This window comes from Ovis canadensis, chromosome 7 (assembly GCF_042477335.2).
Source record: "Ovis canadensis isolate MfBH-ARS-UI-01 breed Bighorn chromosome 7, ARS-UI_OviCan_v2, whole genome shotgun sequence".
In the NCBI taxonomy this organism is placed as follows: Eukaryota; Metazoa; Chordata; class Mammalia; order Artiodactyla; family Bovidae; genus Ovis; species Ovis canadensis.
The window spans coordinates 97,445,952-97,471,669 of record NC_091251.1 but is presented as its reverse complement, the minus strand read 5'-3'; the positions used below and the strand labels follow the sequence as shown (position 1 = coordinate 97,471,669).

Genomic DNA, 25,718 nt, shown 5'->3' with positions numbered 1-25,718 from the left:
CTTGCTGGATGACCTTGATTATATCACTCTTTTAGCCTCAGTTTCCCCCATCTGAAAAATGGGGAGAATGATATGGTTTGGATGAGGGCTTATTGAAATAACTCATTAATCAGTGCCCAGAAAACATCCTGACATCAAGAGATGAAAGGTAGTATAGTTTAAAAAGTAAAAGGTAGCGTTATGGCATTCTGGTAAAAAGATTTATAAGACTAGAACTCATTGGAAAATTTTACCAATGAAATAAATTATTTTTAAAGATAGTTTAAAAGTATATTTACAACTGAACATGAGTTTATTTGTCCACGAAATAACTACATCACAGCTAGCAGCAGACTTAACTTTGCAATACCTGTAACAGAAATCCTTTCTTTAAAGCTGAACACTTTTAGCTAACATTCTTTACCTCAAAAAACCAACTAACATTCATTCAATAAGCATCAGCATATGGGCATTAGTAAAGACAGGGAAGGACAGAGTACCATGGAGTTAATCCTATCCACTGGTTAAAAGCTCCATGACACCCCAAAGTGCCCATACCTGCTGGGTGAGGAGGCTGATGTGAGTGGATGGAGAATACTGCCTGGCCGCCTGCTTCTCGGCCAGCCGCTGAAGTTCGGCCGTAACCATACTTGGGTTGTACCGTTTGCTGTATGAAGAGCCATCTTCTCCCTCCTTTTGGGTTCTGGCCACTCCTGAATGCTGCTTGTTTGGATGGCATGAACCTGCTAAAGAGAAAAACTTTCATCCGCTTAGGAAAAAAAGATTAGAAAAACTTAGGATGATGACAACCAATAGATATTCCACTGAATCCCAGGGATCTTTGACAACAAGAGGAGCAAGGACCTATCTTCAAATGCTCACAGAAGTAAATGCATACCCTTATTATACCCGAGGATCTCTTCCTATCACCAAATCGTTACAGGCATCCATAACTATGCTTTTACATAATATGAATCCTTCACAGAAAAAGAATTTTCATCATATGTAGTGGGGAATAATTGATCCTAAAATTAATGAATAAAAAAAGTGCAGCCTTGAAAATTGCTGCTATTCTTGCTGTTCTTGTTCTGTGACAGGACTTGTCAGTAGTCTGCTGCGGCCACTGTCCAATCATCTACACTGCAGCCTGCCAGGCTCCTCTGTCCAAGCGACTCTCCAGGCGAGAATACTGGAATGGGCTGCCACGCCCTCCACCGGGGAGCTTCCCAACCCAGGGACTGAACCTGCGAATCTCACACTGGTAGGCGGGTTCTCTGCCACCAGCACCACCTGGGAAGCCCCATAATCCTTCTTACAAAGCTCAAAAAGGAAAAGAAGGATAAAAGCAAAACTGAATTTATTTAGAAAAACAATAATAAACCTATATTACCAAATTTCAATTGATTTTCTCGTTCAGATTTCTTCTTTCAACTATAATATCAGGGAAATCTATTGTTTTTGAGCTCTGAAATTTTGGCAAAAAGAAATTATTTAATAAATAATCTAGGTTCATATTTGTTCTATGATACATCACACAACCCATTGGGAAAAAAATTAAAGTCAGAAAAGTGGAACCACTATGTGTTTCCTTTCTGTCTTTTTAATGCTTATATAACCATGATCATTGTTATATATACAATTTGATGACACTGCTTTATTATATTATTTGACACATATAAAATACTATCTACAATAGATGTAGAAGTTATAAAACACATACTGACCACCTAAGTCATATTAACATGCATCAACCTATGGGTTCCTTCTCATTCTTAATCTCCCCTTATCGTTCATCCCCTTCTTTTTTTAAAATATAGTTTTATTCTTCATTTCTATGTGTGTAGGCATACCTAAAATACAATTAATTTTGCTTGTTTTGATCTCTATAAAAATGGTATCTTACTGTAGTAATTTCCTGGGACTTGTTTTTGTTAATATCATACTTCTAATATTTATCCTTCTCAGTATAGCAGAAATTCATTAACTTTACATGACACTTGGTATCCCATTTTGGAAACACACTACAACTTATCTTTCTGTTTCCTCATTGATGGTTATTTTGGTCCCTGCCAGCTTATTGCCATTGTAAACAGTTCAGTTGTGAACACTCTTGCGTACATGTCCTGGAGCATGTACAGAGGGACTTCTCTTGAGTATGTGGCTAGAAGTTGAGTCAGAGAGTATATGAATTTACAAATTCATGTGATAACAACACAACGGTATGTTTTCCACTACCACAAACAAAATTCAAGCCTTCCTGCTGATCAATATCCCCTCCAACACTTAGTACTGTCAAATATCTTCATTCTTCCTTCTTTTAAGAGGGCGGAAGATCTTACTGTAGTTTTCACTTAGATTCATCTGATTAATAATGATGTTGAGCATGTTACCTCTTTTCTGAGACCATTATTGTCTGTTTTTCTTTCTGAAGGAGGCTTGCTTATGTTTTTACTTTCGTTTCCTACTATAAGTTATTAAAGATGGTCTAATCTATTCTAGAGTTTAAAGTTTGCATCTGAGACTGATTATACGGATAGTATGAGGCAGGGATCTAATTTCACTTTTGTTCCTATATGGATAACCAGTTGTCCCAGCACCATTTATTGAAAAAATGCATCCTTTTCCATCTGTCATATATCAAAGTTTCATCTCTCTGTGATTGTTTCCAACTTTCTATCCTGTTTCACCGGTCCTCTGCACCTTTTCCAATACTGCATTTTCTTAATGATCTTATCTTCATATTCTTATTAAGATATTCGTCCACCATTTTTCCTTCTTCAGTAGGTTCTCACTACCCTTGGTCTTTTGCCTTTCCATTATCATTTTAGATGAGCCTTGTCAAGGACAACACAACTGTTGAGATTTTGGTTGGAATCGTATTGAATTTAGAGATAAATCTGATGAAAACATTTATGATATTAAGTCTTCCCATCCATGCACAGTCTATTTATATATTTATTTATATTTTCTCTCTCAACAAAGTCTTACAAAATTTCTTTTTAAGTCTTTCCTAAGTTTATGCCTAGACGGCTTACAGTCTTTATGTAAATGTTTTTTTAAAAACATCATTTTCGGGGTGATATGGTTGCACAACAGTGTGAATGTACTTAATGCCCCTGTACATTTAAAAACAGACAAAATGGTAAACTTCATATTATGCATGTCTCTGCTGTTGTTCAGTCGCTCCATCACGTCCAGCTCTTTGCGACCCCATGGACTGCAGCATGCCAGGCACCCTGTCCTTCACCATCCCCCGGAGCTCACTCAAACTCGTGCCCATTGAGGCAGTTATGCCACCCAAACATCCTGCCCTCTGTCATCCCCTTCTCCTCCTGATTTCAGTCTTTCTCAGCATCAGGGTCTTTTCAAAAGAGTCAGCTCTTTGCATCAGGTGGCCAAAGTATTGGAGCTTCAGCTTCAGCATCAGTCCCTCCAATGAAGAATCAGGATTGATTTCCTTTAGAATTGACTGGTTGGATCTCCTTGCAATCCAAAGGAAGCTCAAGAGTCTTCTCCAACACCACAGTTCAAAAGCATCAATTATTCAGTGCTCAGCCCTCTTTATGGTCCATCTCACATCCATACATGACTACTGGAAAAACCATAGCCTTCACTAGACAGACCTTTGTGGACAAAGTAATGTCTCTGCTTTTTAATATGCTGTCTAGGTTTCTCAAAGTTTTTCTTCCAAGGAAAAAGCATCTTTTAATTTCATGGCTGCAGTGGAACCCAAGAAAATAAAGTCTCTCATTGTTTTCACTGTTTCCCCATCTATCTGGCATGAAGTGATGGGACTGGATGCCATGATCTTAGTTTTTTGAATGTTGAGTTTTAAGCCAGCTTTTTCACTCTCCTCTTTCACCTTCACTAAGAGGCATTTAGTTTCTCTTTGCTTTTTGCCATTAGTGTGGTATCATCTGCATATCTGAAGTTATTGATATTTCTCCCAGCAATCCTGATTCCAGCTTGTGCTTCATCCAGCCCAGCATTTTGCATGATGTACTCTGCATATAATTAAATAAGCAAGGTGACAGTATACTGTCCTTTCCCAATTTGGAACCAGTCCATTGTTCCAGATCCAGTTCTAACTGTTGCTTCTTGACCACATGTATGACAATATGTATGTCTTACCACAATATAAAACAAGTTTTCTAATTCTTTGTTGCTAATAGATTTTTAATATTGATCTTATAGACATATATACTGCTAAAATAATTATTTCTAATGCATCTATAGCTTATTTGCAGTTTTCTATGTAGATAACATATTATTTGTAAATAAATAAGTAAATTTTAATTCCTATTGTTTGATGCTTATATTTTTAATTTCTTGTCTTGTTATGCTGGATCCTGACCTCCAGTAAAACACTGAATAGAAGCAAAGCTAGTAGGCATCCTCTTCTTTCTCTTAAAGGGAATGCTTTCAGTATCTCCCCATTTACATTAACGTCTATGGTGAGATTTTGATGGATACCCTTTTTAATGAGGATGTCCTTCTCTTCCTAGTATGTTGAGAGTTATTATCATGAATGAGTATAGAATTTTACCAAATTCTTTTTCTGTATTTACTAAAATGATGAATACAGTTTTTCTCCTTTAATCTGTTGATGTGACAAATGATATTTATAGATTTTCTACTGTTTTAAACCCTCTAGTATTCCCTGGATAAACTTGTTCATGGGATCTTATCTTTTTCATTTGTTGCTGGATGCGGCTAGCTCATATTTTGATTAGAATTTTTGCATTTGTGTTCATAAACGATTCTAGTCTGTAATTTCCCTGATACTGTTCATAACTGGTTTTGTTATCAAGATTAAACTAGCCATACAGAATGATTTAAGGATTATTATTTCTTTTCCATGCTCTATGACAAGTTTAAGATTGGAATTATCGCTTCCTTGAAAGGTTGTCAACATTCATCTATAAAATCACCTGGGGCTCAAGTTTTCTTTGTGAAATTTATTGTATAAGTTATATTAATAGTTACAATATCATTCAGGCTTTCTTTGTCTTCTTGAGCCAATTTTACTTATTTTGTGTAGATTTTCAATTTTATTGGAACACACTGGTTAACAGTATTCCAACATTTTTTTCACCTAAGCTAATTTGTATTTTCTGTGTGCTTTTCATTCTTCATATCATTTATCCATGTCTTCTCTCTCGTCCTGATCAATCTCACCAAAGGTTGCTCCACCACCTTAGGCTTTTCAAAGAACTTTTGGCTTTGATATTTTCTCTATTTTTGAAATCTGTCATTTTTACTTTCGTCTTTGCTCTTTAAGACATCTTTTCTCTTTCTCCTTTATTTAGATTTATAATATTGCTGTTTTTATAACATCTGAGATCAGACATTTAGCCTTCCTTCTTTTCAAATATAAGTATTTAAGGCAGTAAATGTCCCTCCAAATACTGTTTTTCATTGCCCTCCACACATTTAAATATGGAAGTTTCTTCATTATCTTTCAACTCTAAAACTTTTATTTCTATTACGATATCTTCAAACCTCTCTTTGCTGATTTATAAAATGTCTTTATCTATTAGTAATAGAAATCATTGGAAATCTCCCACTAACATAGTGGATTTACAGATTCCTCATGTAGGTGTATCAATTTTTGTTTTACTATTTGGAGGTTATTTTGTCAGGTGCAGTTAGAACTATTATCTTTCTGTTGAACCAAACTTTCTATTTTATGTAATTACTCTCTGTATCTGGGAAGAAAATTTTACCTCTTAAAGCCTAATATAAGTTAATATATGCTAAGTTAGGGCTTCCCTTGTGGCTCACCTGATGAGGAATCTGACTGCAATGCAGGAGACCTGGGTTCGATCCCTGGGTTGGGAAGATCCCCTGGAGAAGGGAAAGGCTACCCACTCCAGTATTCTGGTCTGGAGAATTCCATGGACTGTATAGTTCATGGGGTCGCAAAGAGTCAGACAAGAGTGAACAACGTCACTTTCACACTAAGTAAACTTAGTATATATTAATATATAGCTATATCACTTTTTTCTGGTTGGTATTCTGAGAATTATTATCATGAATGAGTACAGAATTTTACCAAATTCTTTTTATGCATCTACTGAAATGATGAATACAGTTTGGGAATGAGGTTAAGATATTATTTAAACTTAGACTTTTTGGCATTTCTTTCTTCATTCTTTTACTTTCAACCATTCGACGTCCTTATTTTTACAAGTGTCTTTTTTAGCTAAACAACATATAGTTGGATAAAAAAAAAAATCAATCTGACACTAACAAGTTCAGTCCATTTATATTCATGTGATTCTTCATATATTAGGACTCGGTTTACCATCTTTAAGCTTCCATTTCTTGCATTTTCTAAGCTTTGTGTTTTCTGTGCTTCTATGTCTATAGGTGTTTCCCCAGGCCCAATTCATTTCTCTTCCCAAATGTTTTAAGTGTTCATATTTTAATTTTTTCAGTGGTGACCCCTGAAACATGATACAGCATATATATCATGAAAAAGTCTAAATAATATCTTAACCTCATTCCCAAAGTATTCAATCAGCACAGAAAAATTTGACTCCAATCACGTATAGGTTATTATTGTAGTCAACTAGATATTATTATCTATATATTATTGTCCACTACTGTTTAAGCCATTCAGAGTATGGTTTCTGACCATAGTGGAAATAAGCTAAAAGGAAATTACAAAAAAACAGAAAATGCCAACTATGTGAAAATTAAACAATAAAAACAATCCATGGGTCAAGAAAAATCACAATGGAAATTAGGAAATATTTTCAAACTGACTAGCTTCTTTTGTTCCTTACCATTCTCTGGGAAATGTATGAAAAAGAATGGTTTAAAAAAGAAGTTCTGATGATAACACAAGGTATTGGAGGCACTGACCTTACTGAATTTTTTTCACACAGGAGAGAAAATTTAAATCAGAACATAATTGAGTATTATTATATTCATTTTAGAAGATTAAGTCATAAGAATAATCACTCAGAATTAGCAGAAATACACATATTTGTACATATTTATATTTGTGACATTAAAATAGACCATTTAGTACCTCTGATTCAAATTTCACATTATAATATCCATTTCATTTGAAATCAGATACCAACTAAGAAATATATGCTGGCTATTTATTCAGGACATGGAAGCAACTTAAATCTCTACCAACAGAGGAATGGATAAAGACGATGTGGTACAAATATACAAATGGAATATTACTCAGGCATAAAGAAGAACAAAACTGGGTCATTTGTAGAGATGTGGATGGACCTAGAGATTGTCATACAGGGTGAAGTTAAGTCAGAAAGAGAAAAACAAATATATGTCATATATTAACACATATATGTGGAATCTAGAAAAACAGTATAGATGATCTTATTTGAAAAACAGAAACAGGGAAACAGATGTGGAGAAGAAATGTTTGGACACCAAAGGGGGAAAGAGGGAATGGGATAAACTGGGAGATTGGGATTGACATATACACACTACTATGAATAAAACAGATAAATAACTAGAACCTATTGTACGGCACAGGAAACTCTACCTAATGCTCTGTGATGACCTACAGTAGAAGGGAATCTAAAAAAGAGTGGATATATGTATATATATGACTGATTCACTTTGCCGCACAGCAGAAACTAATGCAACATTGTAAAGCAACTATATTCCAATAAAAATTAATTAAATAAAGGAAAATAGAAATATATATTGGCTATTTCTAATGCCACAGTAATGAAGACAACAGGGTACTGGCATAAGTACAGATACATAGATCAGTGGAGCAGAACTGAAATTCCAGAAGTAAACGCTTACATTTGAGATTAAATCATTTTTCACAAGAGTGCCATGACAATTCAACAGGGAAATAATACTCTTTCAACCAATGGTGCTGGGACAACTAAATATTCACATGCAAAAGAATGATGTTAAGACCTTTATGCCACAACATATAAAAAAAATCTATCAAAATGGATAAAAGACCTAAACTATAAAATTCTTAGAAAAAACAGACATCTTTGTGACCTTGGGTTAGGCAACAGTTTTCCAGATATGGTATCAAATGCACAAGCAACAAAAGAAAAAATAAATTAGATTTCATCAAGATTAAAAACTTTTGTGCGTCAAGAAAATGAAATGACAAACAACAGAATGAGAGAAAATACTTCTAAATCAAGTATCTGGCAAGGGACTTGTACCCAGAATATATAAAGAACACTTACAACTCAACAACAAAAAGACAGATATCACAATTATCTCTTGACCACACTGTAAGCTCCCAGCAAATAGAAGCCCTATTTTATTCATCTCTTTATCTTCAGCACCTGAAAGAAAGCACTGCATTGTCTTATCAGTGAATGAATGTCACTGGACCAAATGCAAGACTTTTCCTTAGTCACAGCCTGCGTCCCTTTATCTTTCAAAAGAAAAAGCAAAGGGAAGAGATGACATTCTTTTTTCATTGGGGCTGGGGAGGAGCTGACATTGTGGACTCCCTTTCATTTTCTCACTCACCTGCCTTTGCTGAAGAGGGACGAGACAGTTTCTGGCTATAGATGTGTGCAGCACTTTGGAAAGAGGAAAAGGGGCCAATGGTGTAACTGCCTGATCGACAGCGTGGCAGGCCAGCGGGGCTTGGTACGTTCTGTGTCCCAGGATGCATGGAGAGAGAAGCACTGTCAGGGACTGTGCTCAGTAAAACTGCTGGCTGGTGAGGCATGCTGGGGATAGCTGGAGGGATCTGGGATAGAGAATGGTGGCCTGGCCCTGGTGAGAGGTCAGGGGTGGTAACAATAGATGACAAGTGGGTGTTGGGAATTTTCTGCAGAAGGGTAGCAGCAGGACCAGAGAAAGAAGTAGAAGAATTGGTATAGATTAATTTAGCCTCTTTTTCTGCTGAAGTGGTAAATCCTATTAAAATAAAAACAAACAAACAAAAACAGATCATGTTAGGAAAAACTAACACATAGTCTCTATATGTAAACATGAACATTTTTAAACATCAAACTAACCTTAGCATGAAACAGATACTATGAAAAATACAAATTTTAATGAGCATTCATCATGAACTTAATGAATTTTGCCCACTGAGACAATTTGGCATTAGAAATAGTTCATTTCTAGTCCTTGTTAAAAGCTGGCGTTGCGACCACCTCCATCAACCAGAACGGATATTTTATAAACGTCAGGACATCAGGACAAAGTTTCTGGTAATGAGAGCTAACTCCTCTCCCTCTGATTTTCACCCTTCCAGAAACAAGTGCTCAGAATTTTAAACATTAAGAAAGTAAAAAATTCCTTGGAAAGGGCTGGGGGCGGGGTTGGTGAATAGGGAAGTGGAAAAAAAAAAAAAAAAATTCCTTGGAAAGATGTTAACAGGTTATCGGTAGATAAAAGGAAATTCTAACAGAGAAGGGAAAACAAAGAAAATGAGCTTTCTGGAGTAACGCTGCATGCCCTAAAATCATTTAATATCTGATGAGTTTTTTCTATTAAGAGATTTATCTGAGAGTAGCGAATCTATGCAGGTTTGAAGTCACTCACGAGATAATTTATCAGAGTGAATTTCTGTTGTCTGTTGCTGTTTGGGCTGCTTTATCTTCACTTCTTCCATCGTTTCAGGGTGATCTGGAATAAATAAGTACTGAGCTTAGGTTCTGTCACTAATCAAACACTAGAGCACCACTCTACACATAATTTTGTTTCCAGAATATAACACAACTAGTAATCGGTGCTAAGGACTATTGCATTTCTCACTGCACTTTTCCAAGGATGGCCATGTCCACATCCCTGTTGAGTGGGACAGCAAGCAAATGATTCCAAACTAGCCCAGCTAGCCCAAAGCCCAGCTCCAGCTGACCGAACCCGGGAAAGATATGGAAAGCCAGGGCAGTGACCCATGGACTGCCGACAAGCTAGGACCCGCCTGGGAAAGACAGTAAGTGAGGGCGGTAAAGGGGCTTCCCCCAGGTGGCGCTAGTGGCAAAGAACCCGCCTGCTAACGCGGGCCATGTAAGAGACATGGGTTTGGAAGATTTCCTGGACGAGGGCATGGCAATCCACTCCAGTATTCTTGCCTGGAGAATCCCATGGACAGAGGAGCCTGGCGGATTACGGTCCATAGGGTTGCAAAGAGTCAGACACAACTGAAACGACTTAGCACGAAGGCGAGGGCAGTAAGATGCCTCTGTCAAGAATTCAAATTTGGGGAACTAAGAGACCAAACTGGTTGGTGGTACCCACTGGAGCAAAGAAGTCACAATACATATGGACAGGGAACTGCCAAGAGATGAAAATAACAGTCCCAGTATTTGTTGGGATGACACCCGAATACCACAACAGCTCTGTATCTTAATCTCAGTTTTCCTTGAATAAGTAGAGTGAATTTGCTTATTAATCAGCATATTCAATATGAAAATCATTCTAGTAACATAAATTTCCACTGTAATAAATCAGGTTTTCTTTTCCTACTTCAGAATTTTGAAATAAAACAGCCAGAGCTAATCATATACTTAGAGAAATATTCCCAAAATCTTTTCTCAAGGGCCAAGTTCATACAAACACTTAAGAAAGGCCGTTTTACAGATCCTCTTTCCGAATGAAAGAATAAGGTCATATGAATTCTCTTCTTTCCACCACTATCAGCAGTGGCAATACTGTCACACACTTGTTCGCTCATGTTTGAAACAAGAACAAATACTATCAAATGTCATAATGTTGTTCTCTTGATTGAGGCCTTCCTACTGCCTGTCTAGTTAGTTAATCTTGATTGGAATTGCTAGGTATGAATGTTACAGTAAGTCTCCTACAGACAAACCTTCAAGTTGCAAACTTTCAAAGATGCGAACATGCCCCTGTATGCCAGCTGCTGTACAGTTGTTTCGTTGCTAAGTCGTGGCCAACTCTTTCGAGACCCCATGGACTGTAGGCCGCCAGGCTCCTCTGTCCATGAGAGTTCCTGGCAAGAGTACTGGAGTGGTTTGCCACCTGCTATTCCAGGGAATCTTCCCGACCCAGACATTGAACTTTACCACTGAGTCACCAAGGAAGCCCTGTTGTACAGTGCTGAACTTTCTCAAGGTATGCACTAGAAGACTAAAAATGCTTTATATTTCGTGTTTGTTTTCTATGTGTTATTTGTGTGAAAAGTATTAGAAACCTATTATGGTATTCAGTTGGGAACCTAGGCTAACTTTGTTGGACTTACCAACAAAATTGGACTTATGAACACACTCTCAGAATGGAATTCACTCGTTATGTAGGGGACTTACTGTACTATATAAAGGTAATCCTTAACACATGAACCCAGAATCTCTGAGGATCCAGCTGTACAAATAGGTGCTGCTATACCTGTTGTCAGGGCTTCCCCAATAGTGCCAGGGGAGAAGTTACTCTGAATGCCAAGGTGGGACCTCACCTCCCTGGGTTAGTACACAGTTCCCTTCCATTACAAAAACTCCTCCGTCTCCCTTCCCCAACACAGTTATAGGATCTTTTCAGGGATTCTATCAACCTTCTTCCTGAATTTATTCATACAACTTCATCAAGCAGACAATAAATATTATAAAGCCAAGAACTGTGTTGGTCCTGGTCCCTGTTCTCTCTAGCAACTACTATTATCATAATGTCTGACACTTAACAGGTGTCGATTTAAAAATATGTAAAAGGAATGAATGAAAAGATGAATAAATTAGCTTTAGAACTTAGATTTAGGAAAGCTCAAAGAGGGTGGACTCAGAAGGATTTTTGCTAATACTTCAATTATACAGTGAACTAGACAGGCTTTTGTAGACTAGCCTCTGCAGCTAATCAGTTTTGAAAACATTAACACTGCTTCCTCAGGAAAACGTACCCTACATTTTAGATGATCAATTGTCTTGGGCTCTTTCCACATTAGGCTATAACCTTAAGAGTAGCGAAGAAGTCTACATCTCTGAGTCTAGCGGTTAGCATACTACAAAATTAGTATATTGGTTATCTGTGTGTTATGCTCCCATCTAGATTTTAAATGAATCTTATACTTGAAGCACAAGCTTTGTTTATAACTGAGTGTTGCTGCCTTTTTTTTTTTTTTTGATCATATGACATGGGCTGGATAGTTTGGTCCACGTCAGTTTCAAAATCCCCAATCCTGGAGTTCCCCAAAAGTGAGAAATTTTTGAAATGTGTGGGAACACTGGGTTATCACAATGACTGAAGGAAGACAGCAGCATTTAGGCCTTGTTACTAAGGATATGAGACATCCCACCAGGTATGTGGGAATAATCCCGCACAACAAAGAATTCTCATACCTCAAAGGCAAATGGTGATAAACTGGAGGAAGCAAAAAAAACTTAACGAGAGTGAGAAGTAATCATCAGGAGAAGCAGAAGAACAGAGATTAAGAGCATAAGCTTTGAGTCAGGAAGACTAAAGTTCAGATTCCTGCTCGGCTGGACAGTGCTGGGCACCCCTGAGCAAGTTACTCCACCTCTTTCAGCTCTGTTTCCTCATCTGTAGAGAAGTTTTATAATAGCACCTACTCCATATGGTTTTTGCAAGTAAAAAAAATAAGATCATCTCCAATAGACAGTAACATGAGTTCTCACAAAATGTTAGCTGTTATTAGTTTGTCTTGAAAACTACTCTCTACTGTTAATTTTCATGGGGGGAAAATTTTCAACATAGCCCTCTTCCATTTTTAGGACAAAAATACAAGGCTTCCTCACTCTCCCACCCCCACAACTACAAAATTTCACCACCGTGGAGTCTATTAGTGCTTAGGCAACATATTATTTTTGGTTCTCCTCAGCACATCTCACTTTTTCACTTGTTCTTATATTAATTAACCAACATACTTACCACCCTTTGCCCCGCTATCAGAAAAACTGTTGCTGTTTTTGGAACTTTTTGAGTGCGTCCCCAGGAAGACACTCGCAGACTTGTTTTTTTGGGTATAAAAAGTCAACACCTCCTCCAGTTCAGCCTCACTGAAATGGGGAGAAAAAGCATGGTCAGAACAGGAAGCTGTTCTGGAAAATCTTTCCGCCAGACTTTATTATGGAAATGGAGTAAGCTGAAGAAGGGGGAAATGAAAAGCACAAGCTGAAAACTCCCTATTAATAGATAGTGAAAAAGGAAAATAAATGAAGTAGTCAGAAAATTTTAAAGCACAGCAAGGTTTTATTTATTCCACAGTGAATTTTCTAGATCTGCACTGTCCAATATGGTAGCCACTAGTCATATGTGACTATTTAGATTTAAATGAATTAAAATGAAAGATCCATTTCCTTGGTTACATAGCCACATTTCAAGTAGTCAGTAGCTACAATACAGAAAGTTCTACCAGACAGCCATGTTCTGAATCAGGGGTCAACCAGGAACTGCCTGTGGGCCACAACTGATCAGCAGTCTGTTCCTGCATGGCTCCCAGCTAAGAATGGTTTATAAATTTTTAAAGAAGAATATGCTATAAAGACCACATGGAGTTCACTAAGTCTGAAATATTTATTATGTGGTCCTTGACAGTTTGTCCACCTACCACTTCTAGATAATTGGAGTATATTCACTAAAGGAGTCACTTTGTCATAAATAAGGAGATTCACTAGGGTATCCAGGGAAGATTTCCCTTACCATCTGTACAATACAGATTGAAACAGTCTCTAGGTAACTTCAAATATAGAAATTATATGCATTTTTTATGAACACCCACAAAATGAAAAGCATAAGGAAATAGAAGAGGGCCTGTTTACTAGAATTCTTGCAGTAAACATATGATGTCTGGGTTTTTTAACACCTGTAGCAGCTTCTCAATGGCCTTTTGCATTTTTTTCACAGAGCCTGTCAATGTTCCAGATAAGCGACCTTCAAATAAGCAAAATACTCCTGCATCATTACAAAGAACCTATATCCCAGCTTCAGAATACACTGCAGTGACAATCCCAGAAACTGCTTCTATGAATCTCAGGGTAAACTCCAAGGTCTCCAAAGCAGCAAAGAGCCACCAGAAAGCAACTCGAGAAACCATAAAGATCTCAAGCTGAGGGTGCACACAGATGAGTGCCTCTGCCTGTCAGTGTGTTTTATTTGGCCCTTCCCAGAAAAGCAGAAGATTGAGGCGGGCCAAAATATCAACTGCTCCATACCTCCTGTCTTACCCTCTGCTCACTTTCTAATGTATGTTTTCCTGCCTGACTCCTGCGGGTAAACTGAATTTGCCAACGCTGACACACACAGGTATCCAGGTCCCACCTCAAATGTAATAAAAGAACTGACGCTACTGCCTATTTCCAACAATCACCACAATCCACAATCAGTAGTAAATATGTTCTAAAATATTTTATCTCCAAGTCTATATCATTGGTTAACAGCATATATAATTAATTTTTAGCAGACAAACAGGCCTGGTAGGGGAAACAGTCTTCATCTCTTAAAAGGTTGCTTTTTAGTTTCTCTTTTTATATTTCAGAGATTTTGAAGATCTCTAGGAAGAACTAGAAATTAATGTTTTAACTTTAAAAGTAGAGCCATTTTCTGAATATAATCCAGCCTTTTTTTCTTTTCTATTTTCATAATGTTGAGGTAAGAAACTATTTCTTGCTTTGTTTCTATACTTGCTTTATCAACCATATTCCTCAAGACCTAAGAATGTCAACAAAATAACATTACACAATTATGAACTCCTATAATATGATGTATTTGTTTGTTGTATGTTTAAGCACATGATCCTGGGGCTATAATTAGATGCGTACAGAGTTTTACACACAGATCACACTATGTTGGTGGTTGATAAATCACCACCTGACTTCACGTCACAAATCAACAAAGAGTTGATTTTCTACTGCTTTTCTCCCTACTGGGACTTTGATGACTGAAGATTAACTAAGGCAGATTTACAAATGTTTTATGCTTTATTTTAGTGGTTTTGTACAGTCCTCTACTTACGAAAAAAGCCCTCCAGGACAAGTCTTATAAAATTAAAAATTAAATGCCTTTATTACTTCTTCCTTTGCAAACACACTGAAAATGGACAAAGTGGCCTGGCTAATTTGTATTAAGATAGAGAGCTGAATGTTGATATTTTCAATCCCTAAAGGCTAACCTTAAGCATGAAGGACTTGTTTTATTTTATATAAATTAGGCATAACCCTCATAGTACTGAAAAACTGCCAACTACTCAACCCACTCAACGTAGGCAAAATGTGGTCATCTCCACTGCATCAGTAGGCCAGGAATAAATTCAGATCCAGTAAACACTAGAAGCCTCTAACTTCAAACTTCCAAAGTGCTCCCTCAGCACTCTAAGTGCTGTGTACTTTGAAGGCTGTCTAGAGATATAGCCCAGATGCCCAGCAGCAGTGTTGTGATAACTGAAACCATGACAACTGCCAATAATTGGCTGAGATATGGAGACACAAAGACTATGAAACCCTTTTTCTCTTCTTATAAGTGATCGTACTCACATCTATGTTAGAAACAAGAGAATATTGGGAATTCAATGGGGCAGTGTGGAAGACAGAATAAGGTACTAGTTTATTAGTGAAGAATGTCTTCTACCTTGCTTGTCTGATGAAATCCTGAAAATTTTCTGAATTCACCCCATCTTCCTCTTCTTCCTCAAGTTTCTTCTTTGATTTCTTGTCAGCCATTTGTTCTGTTTCCTATCCAGTCCCCAATCCCAAAGAAAAACAAGATAAAACTGACTCTTGATAAACACATACTTCATCATCTGGTTTCATTATCATTGGGTTAACTTGTCTTTATAGAAAAGACATCCACTTCTTCAATGTCCTTTGGCCACCTATAAATTTGGCATATTATTTTCTGCCATCATTTCATGAAACATTGTAAAGGTTCCAACTCAGAGTTGCAGAATAAACATAAATTTTTATCATGTTTTTACTTATATACTCAGGTAGCCCTGTGAAAAAAAAGACCTTGGTGATGTCTGTGGTCACACTTGAAGTATGACAATAGAGACACTGTATTTTGTTACAATTAGGAGAAGGAAAGCTCAGACTTGCAAGACACTTCTATAGCAGCATCCAAATTGTATAAATTCTTCACTTATATAAGACAAAATTCTCAACAGAGCTAGAGTAGCTATGCAGCTATGGATTTGTTGTGTTGATCTTGCATTGACCATTCCACACATTCTACAAAAGCTATTTAAATGTCCAGGACTCAGATTTCTTCTCTGAAAAATGAGCACACTCCCAGCTCCTCCCACTCCAAAATGACATTTCCAAAGTATTCTAAGACCCTTGGACAAAAGGTGCTTTGCAAACTAGTCTCACTAAATAGTCAATTTTCTGGGCTTGGTTGTAAAAGGAAGTCACTATCTAAAATGTTCTAGAGAACAAAGTATAACTCTCTCAGGAAACATTACATTAAATCCATAGTTCAAATTGCTCCCTTATAGTCAGTTCACCACTGTCTCCAGGCACAGTAATGACAATGCAAATTCACACAGCCCAGGATTCATCTCAGATACAACAGCACTCAAAAGGAATATGCTTCCGGATGAGAGTGAACCACGGCCTCTGGGCCTTCACAAGTAATAAGTAGCTTTTCAGATGAGCTGGGTTAAGGAGTGAGGTCCAACTCTCCGTAATTGTCATACACAGCACACGATGACATTAGAAGGGAAAAAGATCCTCTTCACCCAGCTGGACGGAGGCTTCTAGCCTGTTTCTGACAGTGGTGGTGATCCAAAGCACAGGACTAACGGATGAACCACCTACCTTGTTGTACACGGAGATAAAGTCACCCAGCTGGTGGGCCAGGATTCTTCTGCGTTCCAGAAGTGCCAGTCTCCGACTGGGTAATACCATCCTCAGTGAGTGCTGGAGGTTACTTGATGCTCGCTTGAGGAAACGAACCACTAGCTCCTATAAATCAGAGAGTCATTGGGGAGAAAAAGAAGAGATTGTGCTAAGCAACAAAAGACAAGCTACAAGGGGATTATAAAATAGAGAGCTAAGAGGAGGCATACTGTACTCTTCAACAAATAAGACCCAGAGCAAACATATTCGGTATAACAAGAATACAGCCAGACAAGAATAAAACAAAACAAAACAAATGTAGCATCTTCCCTTAATAAGCTGACAATGAGAAAATAAAAATCAAGTCTGTATGCAAATAACTACATAATAAAGTAATAGCTGTAGAAGTACCACAATTCACATATACATAGTACTACAATAATCCAAACTGCAGTTATCACTTCTAATAGGGTGATCAGAGAAAGTGCTTAGGAAAAGACAGAGGTAGCAGAAACTAAAACCGTGGAAGCACAGGAAGTCATCAAAGATGCGAAGGGAGAGAAAGAATACAGAAATATTAACACTTTGAGATAGGAAAGAGGAGGAAGAATCAGAAAACAAACAACCAACAACAACAGACCATGACAGAAATATCAGAAACGCACGCAGAAATCCAGGAGAAACAGTGTCACGGAAGCCAAGGCAGGAAGGCACCCATGTCACAAGCTTCCAAGAGGCTGAACTGAGAAAGGACCACAGCTGCTTTCAGCACCGTAAAGGGAATGGAACAAAGAGGTTAAGAAATGAATGGATAATGAAGAATAAACGTGAAGAGGAGAAACTCCTGACTTAAAACGTGTAGTGACAAACAGAAAGAATTGTTACTAAGCTTGAAAGGCGATGACCTTTTATTTATTTATTTTTTCTTCCCCAAGAATAAGGGTGCTTTTAGAGTTGTGCGTTGGCAAGGAGAGCACAGTGAAAAGTCATTAAGGGGTAGAAGAGATACATCTCATTAGAGATGGCGCAAAGGATTTTGAAATCTGAATATCAATCAGATCATTAGACTTGGATCAGAGAAGGCAATTCTACATCTACCTTCCTCATAAACAAGACCACTGTCACAATCACCAGGTAATGGGTGAGGTTTTGCTGTTTAGAAAGAGTTTCATCTGGGAATGCACAGAATTGCTACTAAGTTCTGCAGTGATGATCCTAAATATTCCTATTAAAAGCCCCATTGAAATCCTGTGTGAATTCTAAGCCAGCAGCTCCAATGGTTATTCTCTTCTGAGCTATTTTTCTTTTCTTCTTGAATTTGATTTTGGTTCATTGTTCTTTGGTGCCAATTTACTCCAACATAAAGAAATAGTCTCATTACCAGAGGGTTGGATTTCATAGCTCCACTCTGCAGTCTTTACTATAGGGTGGTTTAAGCTGCAATATTAAAACATTATTTTTTCACAGTGGAGCAGACAAACTGACTCTCAAAAAGGCAGTTTCAATTTTCCACTTGGAAAGAGTAGAGCTAACATTTTCCACTGATGGTTGAAGAATTATTCACAACACACAAGGTTTTATCTCTGGGTTGCATTGGCTACTTTAAATTCACGAGTTGTTTTCTGGGATATCCATCATGTTTTTATAATAAGTCAGGCATACTGTATGCCTCTAATATGCGGAGAACTGAAAATTACAGTAGGATCACCATGAGCTGGGCCAAAGGAGCCAGCTTTCTCAGACTGAGAGGTCCCTCTCCTTTCAGTGACAGGTCTCTATGGTAAAAAAGTAAAGAATGGCTGTGGCTTCTTCCCTAAGCACTGACCTTTCCAAAGAGCTTGAGGCTTCCTGTCATTCTGATCCATAAAGGAAAACCTTGATAGAATATTAAATTTTAGGCAGGTTCAAATGAGTAATATACAGTAAAAATTATTACACAAGTTTGTTTTCAGTAATCTAAGAATTTTATAAAGTAACAACTAGTAAAGAGAAAAAATGTTAAACTGGAGGATGGTACATTCTCAGAGGGCCCGTGATAAAGTGTTGACTTTGAAAGAGGTAACTCCACCCCTTAGGGTAGAAATCAAATGCCTTCCGATCCATGGGAACAGCGCAAAAGGAAATCATGCACAACTGTAACAGCTGAGTGTAAGTCCCAGGTTCAGCACATACGAGCTACAGGACAACAGGCAGGCCCCCATTCTCGAGGTCTTTGTTTCCTCATCTGCAAAATGGGGATGACAGTGCCTATCTTAAAGAGTTAATACAATATGAAGCTGCTTGGGAAAGGACCCTGAAAATTGTTATCCTCTTCTAGGGCTTTGCACGGGCCTGACGTCTAACGAGGAGTCAGTTTCCATTTTCAGAATGAAGAAAACTGACACCTCAACACATATTGCTCCAGATTCAAGATTTAATTCACAGTAAAGTAAGAGAAATCTATAAGCTACACTGTGGAAGGATTCCTTTTCCAGAAGTATACTGTTCTGTACCTTAATATAGGGAACAAAGAAAGAAAGGAATAAAGAAAGAGGGAGGTAAGGGAGAAAGAGAGGGAAGGAATAGAGAGAAAGAAAAAAGGGGAAAGTAAAAAGGTTCCAACAAGAAGAACCTCACCATCTGTTCATCCTCTTTGGCAGCCCAGCTGGCACTGAACGTTTGACCTCCACTGTCTTTCATCAGGCGGATTTGAACATGCTGGAGATAGGCAGAGAATGCTATTCGGGCCTGCACTTTGCTACAGAAATCCAAAACAACACACCGTTATGGGACAGAATGGTGCACCAACCAAATGCGTGCTTGCCTTTCTCAATGTGGCCTTTGAGGATCCTTCTATTAGGATGGCTACAAAAAATGGAGCCCATCATACAGTCACTGAATAGAGATTCCTTCTACCCAGCACATGAGATTTCTGCTTTTTCTATTTAAAGAATGAGAGATGAAGAATTCTACTTATTTTCTCATTATGACCACATGGGGAAAAAAAAAAATCAAACAAGAAAAGAAATTCATCTTTTCTACTCTTAAATCTGATCTCTTTGAACTTTTAAACAACTTTCTTGAGGAAATGGACAGGAAAGTACTGAATTTCCATAAGAACCTTTGTATTGATACAGAGAGGGTTTTCTGCCTTTGTGCTTACGTGTCACTTTTGTCATGTCCGACTCCATGTGACCCCATGGGCTGTAGCCCGCCAGGCTCCTCTGTTCATGGGATTCTCCAGACAAGAATACTGGAGTGGGTTCCCATGCCCTCCTCCAGGGGGTCTTCCTGACCCAGGGATCCAACCTGTGTCTCTCATGTACCACGCACTGGCAGGCGGGTTCTTTACCACTAGCGCCATGGGCCCTTAATCATTGTTGTAAATCAAATGAACAAGTATTGAGTTTTCCATTTCTATAAACCTCACTAAGAGAACTTCTATGGGGTCACAAAAACATACTTATCAGTTACTACAAAAGGATAGCTTTTGTTATGGCAACTGATTCTGGGTGTGCAAAAGCCTCCAAAGCAGCAAAGAGATAAATCTTACGAAGGAAATTTTGAGACCGAATTTTAAGGTCAGGCTTTTTTCTCAACTGCAAGACGGGAGTGGCTGGAGCCCAGAACAAATGAGTGAGATCCAACAGAGTCTGGCGCAGAGGCACTGACGGGCTTGGACAAGCCCAGATGTTCGGTGGGAAAGAGACACGTGTCCATTCAGTACAGAGCACCTCAGCGACAACACTGAAGAGCCCTGCTGACTTCCGCTGGGGCCTGAGGCAGGCAACAAGGGAATCTGACCAAGCCAGCCTTTAGCAGACAGAAGTATCAGAGCAACCGCTGGTGACTTTCACTTCAGCTGTGAACTGCGGCAGATCTGTTTTCCTTCAGGAGAGCTTTTGGTTACTTCAGCTGCTCAGCCTTCTGACATACTAGCCAAAATTACGTCAGTGAGGATTAGGGCCCAACACAAGTTCTGTTTACACTTCTCACACGTGCCGTCACTGAATACTCTCTCCTCACTGCTCTCCAAGGTTAGGAGAAGGACTGGTCCAGAGTAAACTGGAAATCCTAGGAGGGTCTATGTCTAGCTTCTGTGTGTGTGTTGGAAGGGACAGAGGCAGATTTGCCTTTCGAGCTCTTCAGAACATGAAATGCAAAGCTGCACCTTTGTCAAGAGTAAGAACAGCTTAGGGGAGCACAATAGGATTTCGAAATGTGTCTTTTCAAATGTTTCTCATCAAGGCCACACTTAAAATCCTTGTTCTGGAGACCATATATCACTTTCCTCTCAACCATTCCCATAAGCTTTCCCTCCACAACAGATTATTTTCAAGTCAAAGTGAAGGGAAAAAACAAAAACAAAAAACCTCTCCACTTTGGCCAACAAATTCACTTGCAACAAGTGCCATGTCTCAGATACCTGCCAAACGTAGCCGAATATCCAATTTTATCGATTATTCCTCTGATATTAAAATATAGAGGTCTTTGGATAAGGGAATTATTGCTTGGAAGTTGAAATTTCAGTCATTATTTTGTGGCAAATCATTGTTGTAAATCAAATGAACAAGTATTGAGTTTTCCATTTCTATAAACCTCACTAAGAGAACTTCTATGGGGTCACAAAAGAGTCGGTGATGACTTCGTAACTAAACAACAACAACAAACCTTACTACAGAGATCTGTGAGATGTTAATCCTGAGGTTGTCCCCTAAGGTATTGGAGATACTGGTCAGCTAGAAATCTGCAACAAACAAGCCAAAAGGCTAGAATGATTTATACTGGAGAAATCTATTTTTAAAACATAAAAGCCTTTGTAGATCCTCAGTATTCAAAATATACAACTAGTGGGCTGGGGCTTGGAGTCTTGAAGCCTTGCCATGGACCAGCCCCTAGATCCCTTAGCAGCCACTGAGATACCCCACAGAATGAGAGGCAGCTCAGGGGAACAAAATCTGAAAACCACTGATTAATATGAACACACCCTGCAATTATAACAGCTTACTCATTTAAAGTGAGATGTGTGAGATTTAGGAATAACTAATTTATTTCTACAACATCTAAGTAGAATGTTACTGCTGAAAAGGACCTTAGAATATAATTCAGTGGTTTTGAAATGTTCCATTTCAGTTCAGTGGATTCTTCTTTCCCTTCTAGAGAGCACAGTCTGAAAAATCTGTCTATGTCTAACCTGATAACTTGGCCCAATGGAAAAGAAAACTGAGACACGCTGACTTGCCCGTGATCACAGTCAGCTGGTAAGCAATGAGAAGTCACAGCCAAGCCTTCTGACAGAGCTCAGTGTGCCCTCCACTAACGCAGCCACTCTCATTCTCCACACCACTCCAAACCTCAACCCTACCCTCCAACCCCCTAAACAACAACATCACCCTCCAGCCTTGCGGTTTAAGAACTGACCTCTAGCTTAGAAAATAAAGGCCATCATGCATGAACACTTACACTTCCTGACTCTTTAACTTCTAATCACTGCATTCAACCCCCAGTGCTTTAGGGGCTTCCCAGGTGGCTCAGTGGTAAAGAATCCGCCTGCCAGTGCAAGAGACATTAGAGACGGGGGTCCAATCCCTGGACCAGGAAGATCCCCTGGGGTAGGAAATGGCAACCCACTCCAGTATTTTTGCCTGTACAGTTCCATGGACAAAGGAGCCTGGTGGGCTGCAGTCCATGGGGTCACAAAGAGTTGGACACGATTGGGCATGGTTGCACGCGTAGTACTTTCTTTCTGACTTAAGACAGGGAGGCACCCCTCCACTGGCCTCTTTCTACCTTCCTTATACGACAATATATCCATTTCTGTATGTATCTCTAATTCTTTTACCATCAAATCCTCCCCCAATCTATAAATCAGAATCCCTATCTTAAGAAATCTTTTTTCTCTTAGCATGCTCACTGATGAGTTCTCACCTTCCTTTCATTCATTGTTAAACCCTCTGAAAAAGTCAGTTCACACTTGCTTTCCTATTTACTCAGCTCACAGTTTCTCTTCTATCCAGAAAGTCCACAACCATGTCGTAAGTGCAAGAGACGGTTCAGAGGCCTCATTCTAAACTGGGCTGCCTGAGGCACTCACTCTTTAGCTTGAAACTCTCTTCTTGTAGCTTTTACCACCCTGTCTCTTCCCAGTTTTATAGCTATCTCTCTAACTGCTATTTCTTGATCTCTTACTATATACAGTGTTGGTTTTCTCCAGGCCTCAATTCTCTTCCTTTTCTCATTGTCCATGTTTACTGAACTAAACTGAAATGAAGAAGTTCATCCACTCTGAAGCTGTACAGTCCTATTCAACTCTGACTTACAAAGCTGTATTTTCACCTATCTACTGAACATCTTCACTCTAGAGCTCTTCCACCTCACTGTGTCCCAAACAAAACACATTATTTTTATCACAAAACCAACTCCTGTGCTCCTTATATTGACTGGCTGCAATATCACATGACCAAACTTGCGAAAATGTAGGCTCTGTGGGGTTCTTACATCCACAAAGACCAAGCCCTAGCAACTTTAACTTGCAAATTTCATTAACTCCATCCCATCCCCTTCACTCCTACAGCCACTGCTCTGACAGGGCCTTCATCTTCCCGGCTCTGGGCTACTTGAACAGTCCCTAACTCAGTGCTCTACCCGCTGTCGTTCAGTCGTGCCCGGCTCTTTGCGACCCCATGGACTGCAGCACACCAGGCTTCCCTATCTTTCATCATCTCCCGGAGCTCGCTGAAACTCATGTCCATTGAGCCGGTGATGCCATCCAACCATCTCAACCTCTGTCATCCCCTTCTCCTGCCTTCAATCTTTATCCTTAGTTCTCCTCTTATCAATCACTATCCCAAAATGTGACCAGAATTTACTTCCTAAATCAAGATCTGACCATATCACTCATCTGCTTAAAAACTATCCATCTAGAAAAAAGTCCAGGCTCCTCTATGGCCCTTTATGATCAAATGACATCCAATTTTTTAGTCTCACTTCTTACCGCACCCTTTTCTCCACGTAGCTCCACACCACTAACCTATATTCCTCAGACTTGCCACGCTCATTTCAATCGCAGGGGTTTTCTACTTGCTGTTCTGCCTGGAATATTCTGCTACCTGATATTCACATGATTTACTCCTCCCCATCATTCAGGACTCACCCTAAAGGTTACCTCTCCATGTGTGAAGCACCAGAACCTAAAGAAACTTTCTGCCCTATTACAGTCTAATACCACACCCTATTTTATTGTCTACACAGCACTTCTTATTGCCTGAAATTACCTTGTTTGTTTACTGTCAGCCTTCCCCCCTAGACTGCGAGTTTCAGGAGCCTGTCTTGGTCTCTACTGTAACATTACACAGTCTGGCACAATTCCTGATACAGAGCAGGTACGCAATAAATATTTGTCAAGGGACTGAATGAGTGACTGTGCTATCACCCCTCTGTGCCTTTATTCCCTCTGCTAGCACTCCCACACTTAGCTGTCATCTCCCAAATCCTGAAAGCCTACTCATCCATCAAGTCCTGGTTCAGATCTTGTCTCCTCCCTACTCTCTCCCTAGCCCTCCCAGGCAAGACCAGTCACTCCTTTTCCTGGGTCCTAAGAGCCCTTTGTCCATACTGGGGTCATAGCCCCTCTCTTTAAGTGTCTCCACACTAAGCCGTGAGCTGATCTGAGCTCCCTTGTCTTGGGTCACATTGTACTTCTAAGTCACTGACACTAAAACCCCCCAAATATTTGCTAAGCCAGTAAGACCTGGGTTTGATGCATAGCTCCAGACCTTGGACAAGCAACTTCTCTAAGCCCCAGTTTCCTTGATAACAATAATATCAAATCACATTCATTAATTCACAGGAATCCTGTGCATAAAAAATGAAAAATGGCTATAAAGCCACCAGCACAATATCCTGGTGCACAGTATAAACGACCTGCTTTCGGTTTACTAGAATAATTAGGAAAGATACATACCTAAGATTGCCATTATCTTGCAGGATCTGCATCAGGTTAAATTTAGGCTCTGGCTCCTGAGTTTCCATTTTGCAGCATTGTTCACCTTTGTTATTCCACTCAGGAACCTTCATGGCATTTTCTTTGGGTGAATTTTCTATCATAACAGTCAGTGAGGGTGTATATTTGGCTTGATTTTCTCCAAGGGACCCTGCAGACTCCTCCTGGTAAGCTTCCTGTTCTTCATCTTCAGTGTCTAATGCAACTTCTTCCTCTTCTTCACTCTCTGTCTCAGTTTTAACATTCATTTCAGCTGGTTGGGTAATCACTAAATGCGAAGAATCACTAATGTTGCTGAAAAAAGGATTAAATTTTCCTCTCTCCCAATACCTTCCTTTTATCCTTTTAGTAAAAACCCATTTCTAAATCAGATGGCAAATGATACACAAAGTTAACAGCATACACATGTCCCTCTCCAATCTTATACCTTCTAAGAACCTACTAACGATCTTCATTAGAGATGATGTTTCTCATCACAATGGCTCTCTCACATCTCTAGGCAGAAAACTTTATAGTGATCTCTACAGCGTGTTAAAAGTTTTTAGAGAGATGCTTTTCATGGAGATACACAGAGCAGGGGAATATCTTTCCATCCTATGTTTATCCATTCTGCTTCTCCTTCACTGCTTTGGCAGGTCTTTGAGGACAAGGGCCACAGCTTTTTTGTCAGTGAAACTGCAGTGACTAATGTGGCTGACACAGGCACTCAACAAACAAAAGAAGGAGGGAGAAAGAGAAGTCAATTTGTCAGTGACAAATAGATCTCTAACATGGGAGATTCTGGGAGAGAAAGAAATTCCCCCTTTTCTGTTTGTGTTTCAAATACTTACACCATTCAGCAAATGCCGAAGGATAAATTGGACTTCATACCTAATCATGAAAACCCCAAATAAGAATGCTCAGGGGTTCCACTGAACTTAAGCTAAGTATCAAGTAGCGAAATGATGCTGGAATAAGAGCAAAAGCCAACATGTGTGTGCTTCAGATAGTCTTCAATACAAATATTATAGGACGGAAGGTTTAAAACACTGATT

General features: G+C 39.0%; 1 protein-coding gene across 36 annotated transcripts in view; it reads right to left on the bottom strand.

Annotated features, from left to right (window-relative positions):
• The window catches only part of TTLL5 (tubulin tyrosine ligase like 5), a 313,391-nt gene that overhangs the window by 186,183 nt on the left and 101,490 nt on the right, over positions 1–25,718 (bottom strand). For 22 of the 36 annotated variants that reach the window (XM_069597094.1, XM_069597088.1, XM_069597100.1 and 19 more), the window contains 8 exons: positions 24,646–24,952; positions 19,320–19,440; positions 16,683–16,829; positions 15,496–15,599; positions 12,802–12,929; positions 9,505–9,588; positions 8,476–8,871; positions 538–725 (listed from right to left, as the gene is read on the bottom strand). In XM_069597094.1, the coding sequence (XP_069453195.1) occupies positions 538–725; positions 8,476–8,871; positions 9,505–9,588; positions 12,802–12,929; positions 15,496–15,599; positions 16,683–16,829; positions 19,320–19,440; positions 24,646–24,952 (1,475 nt within the window). The remainder of the gene's footprint in view (positions 1–537; positions 726–8,475; positions 8,872–9,504; positions 9,589–12,801; positions 12,930–15,495; positions 15,600–16,682; positions 16,830–19,319; positions 19,441–24,645; positions 24,953–25,718) is intronic. The other 14 variants (XM_069597095.1, XM_069597111.1, XM_069597104.1 and 11 more) reach the window with 2 other exon arrangements.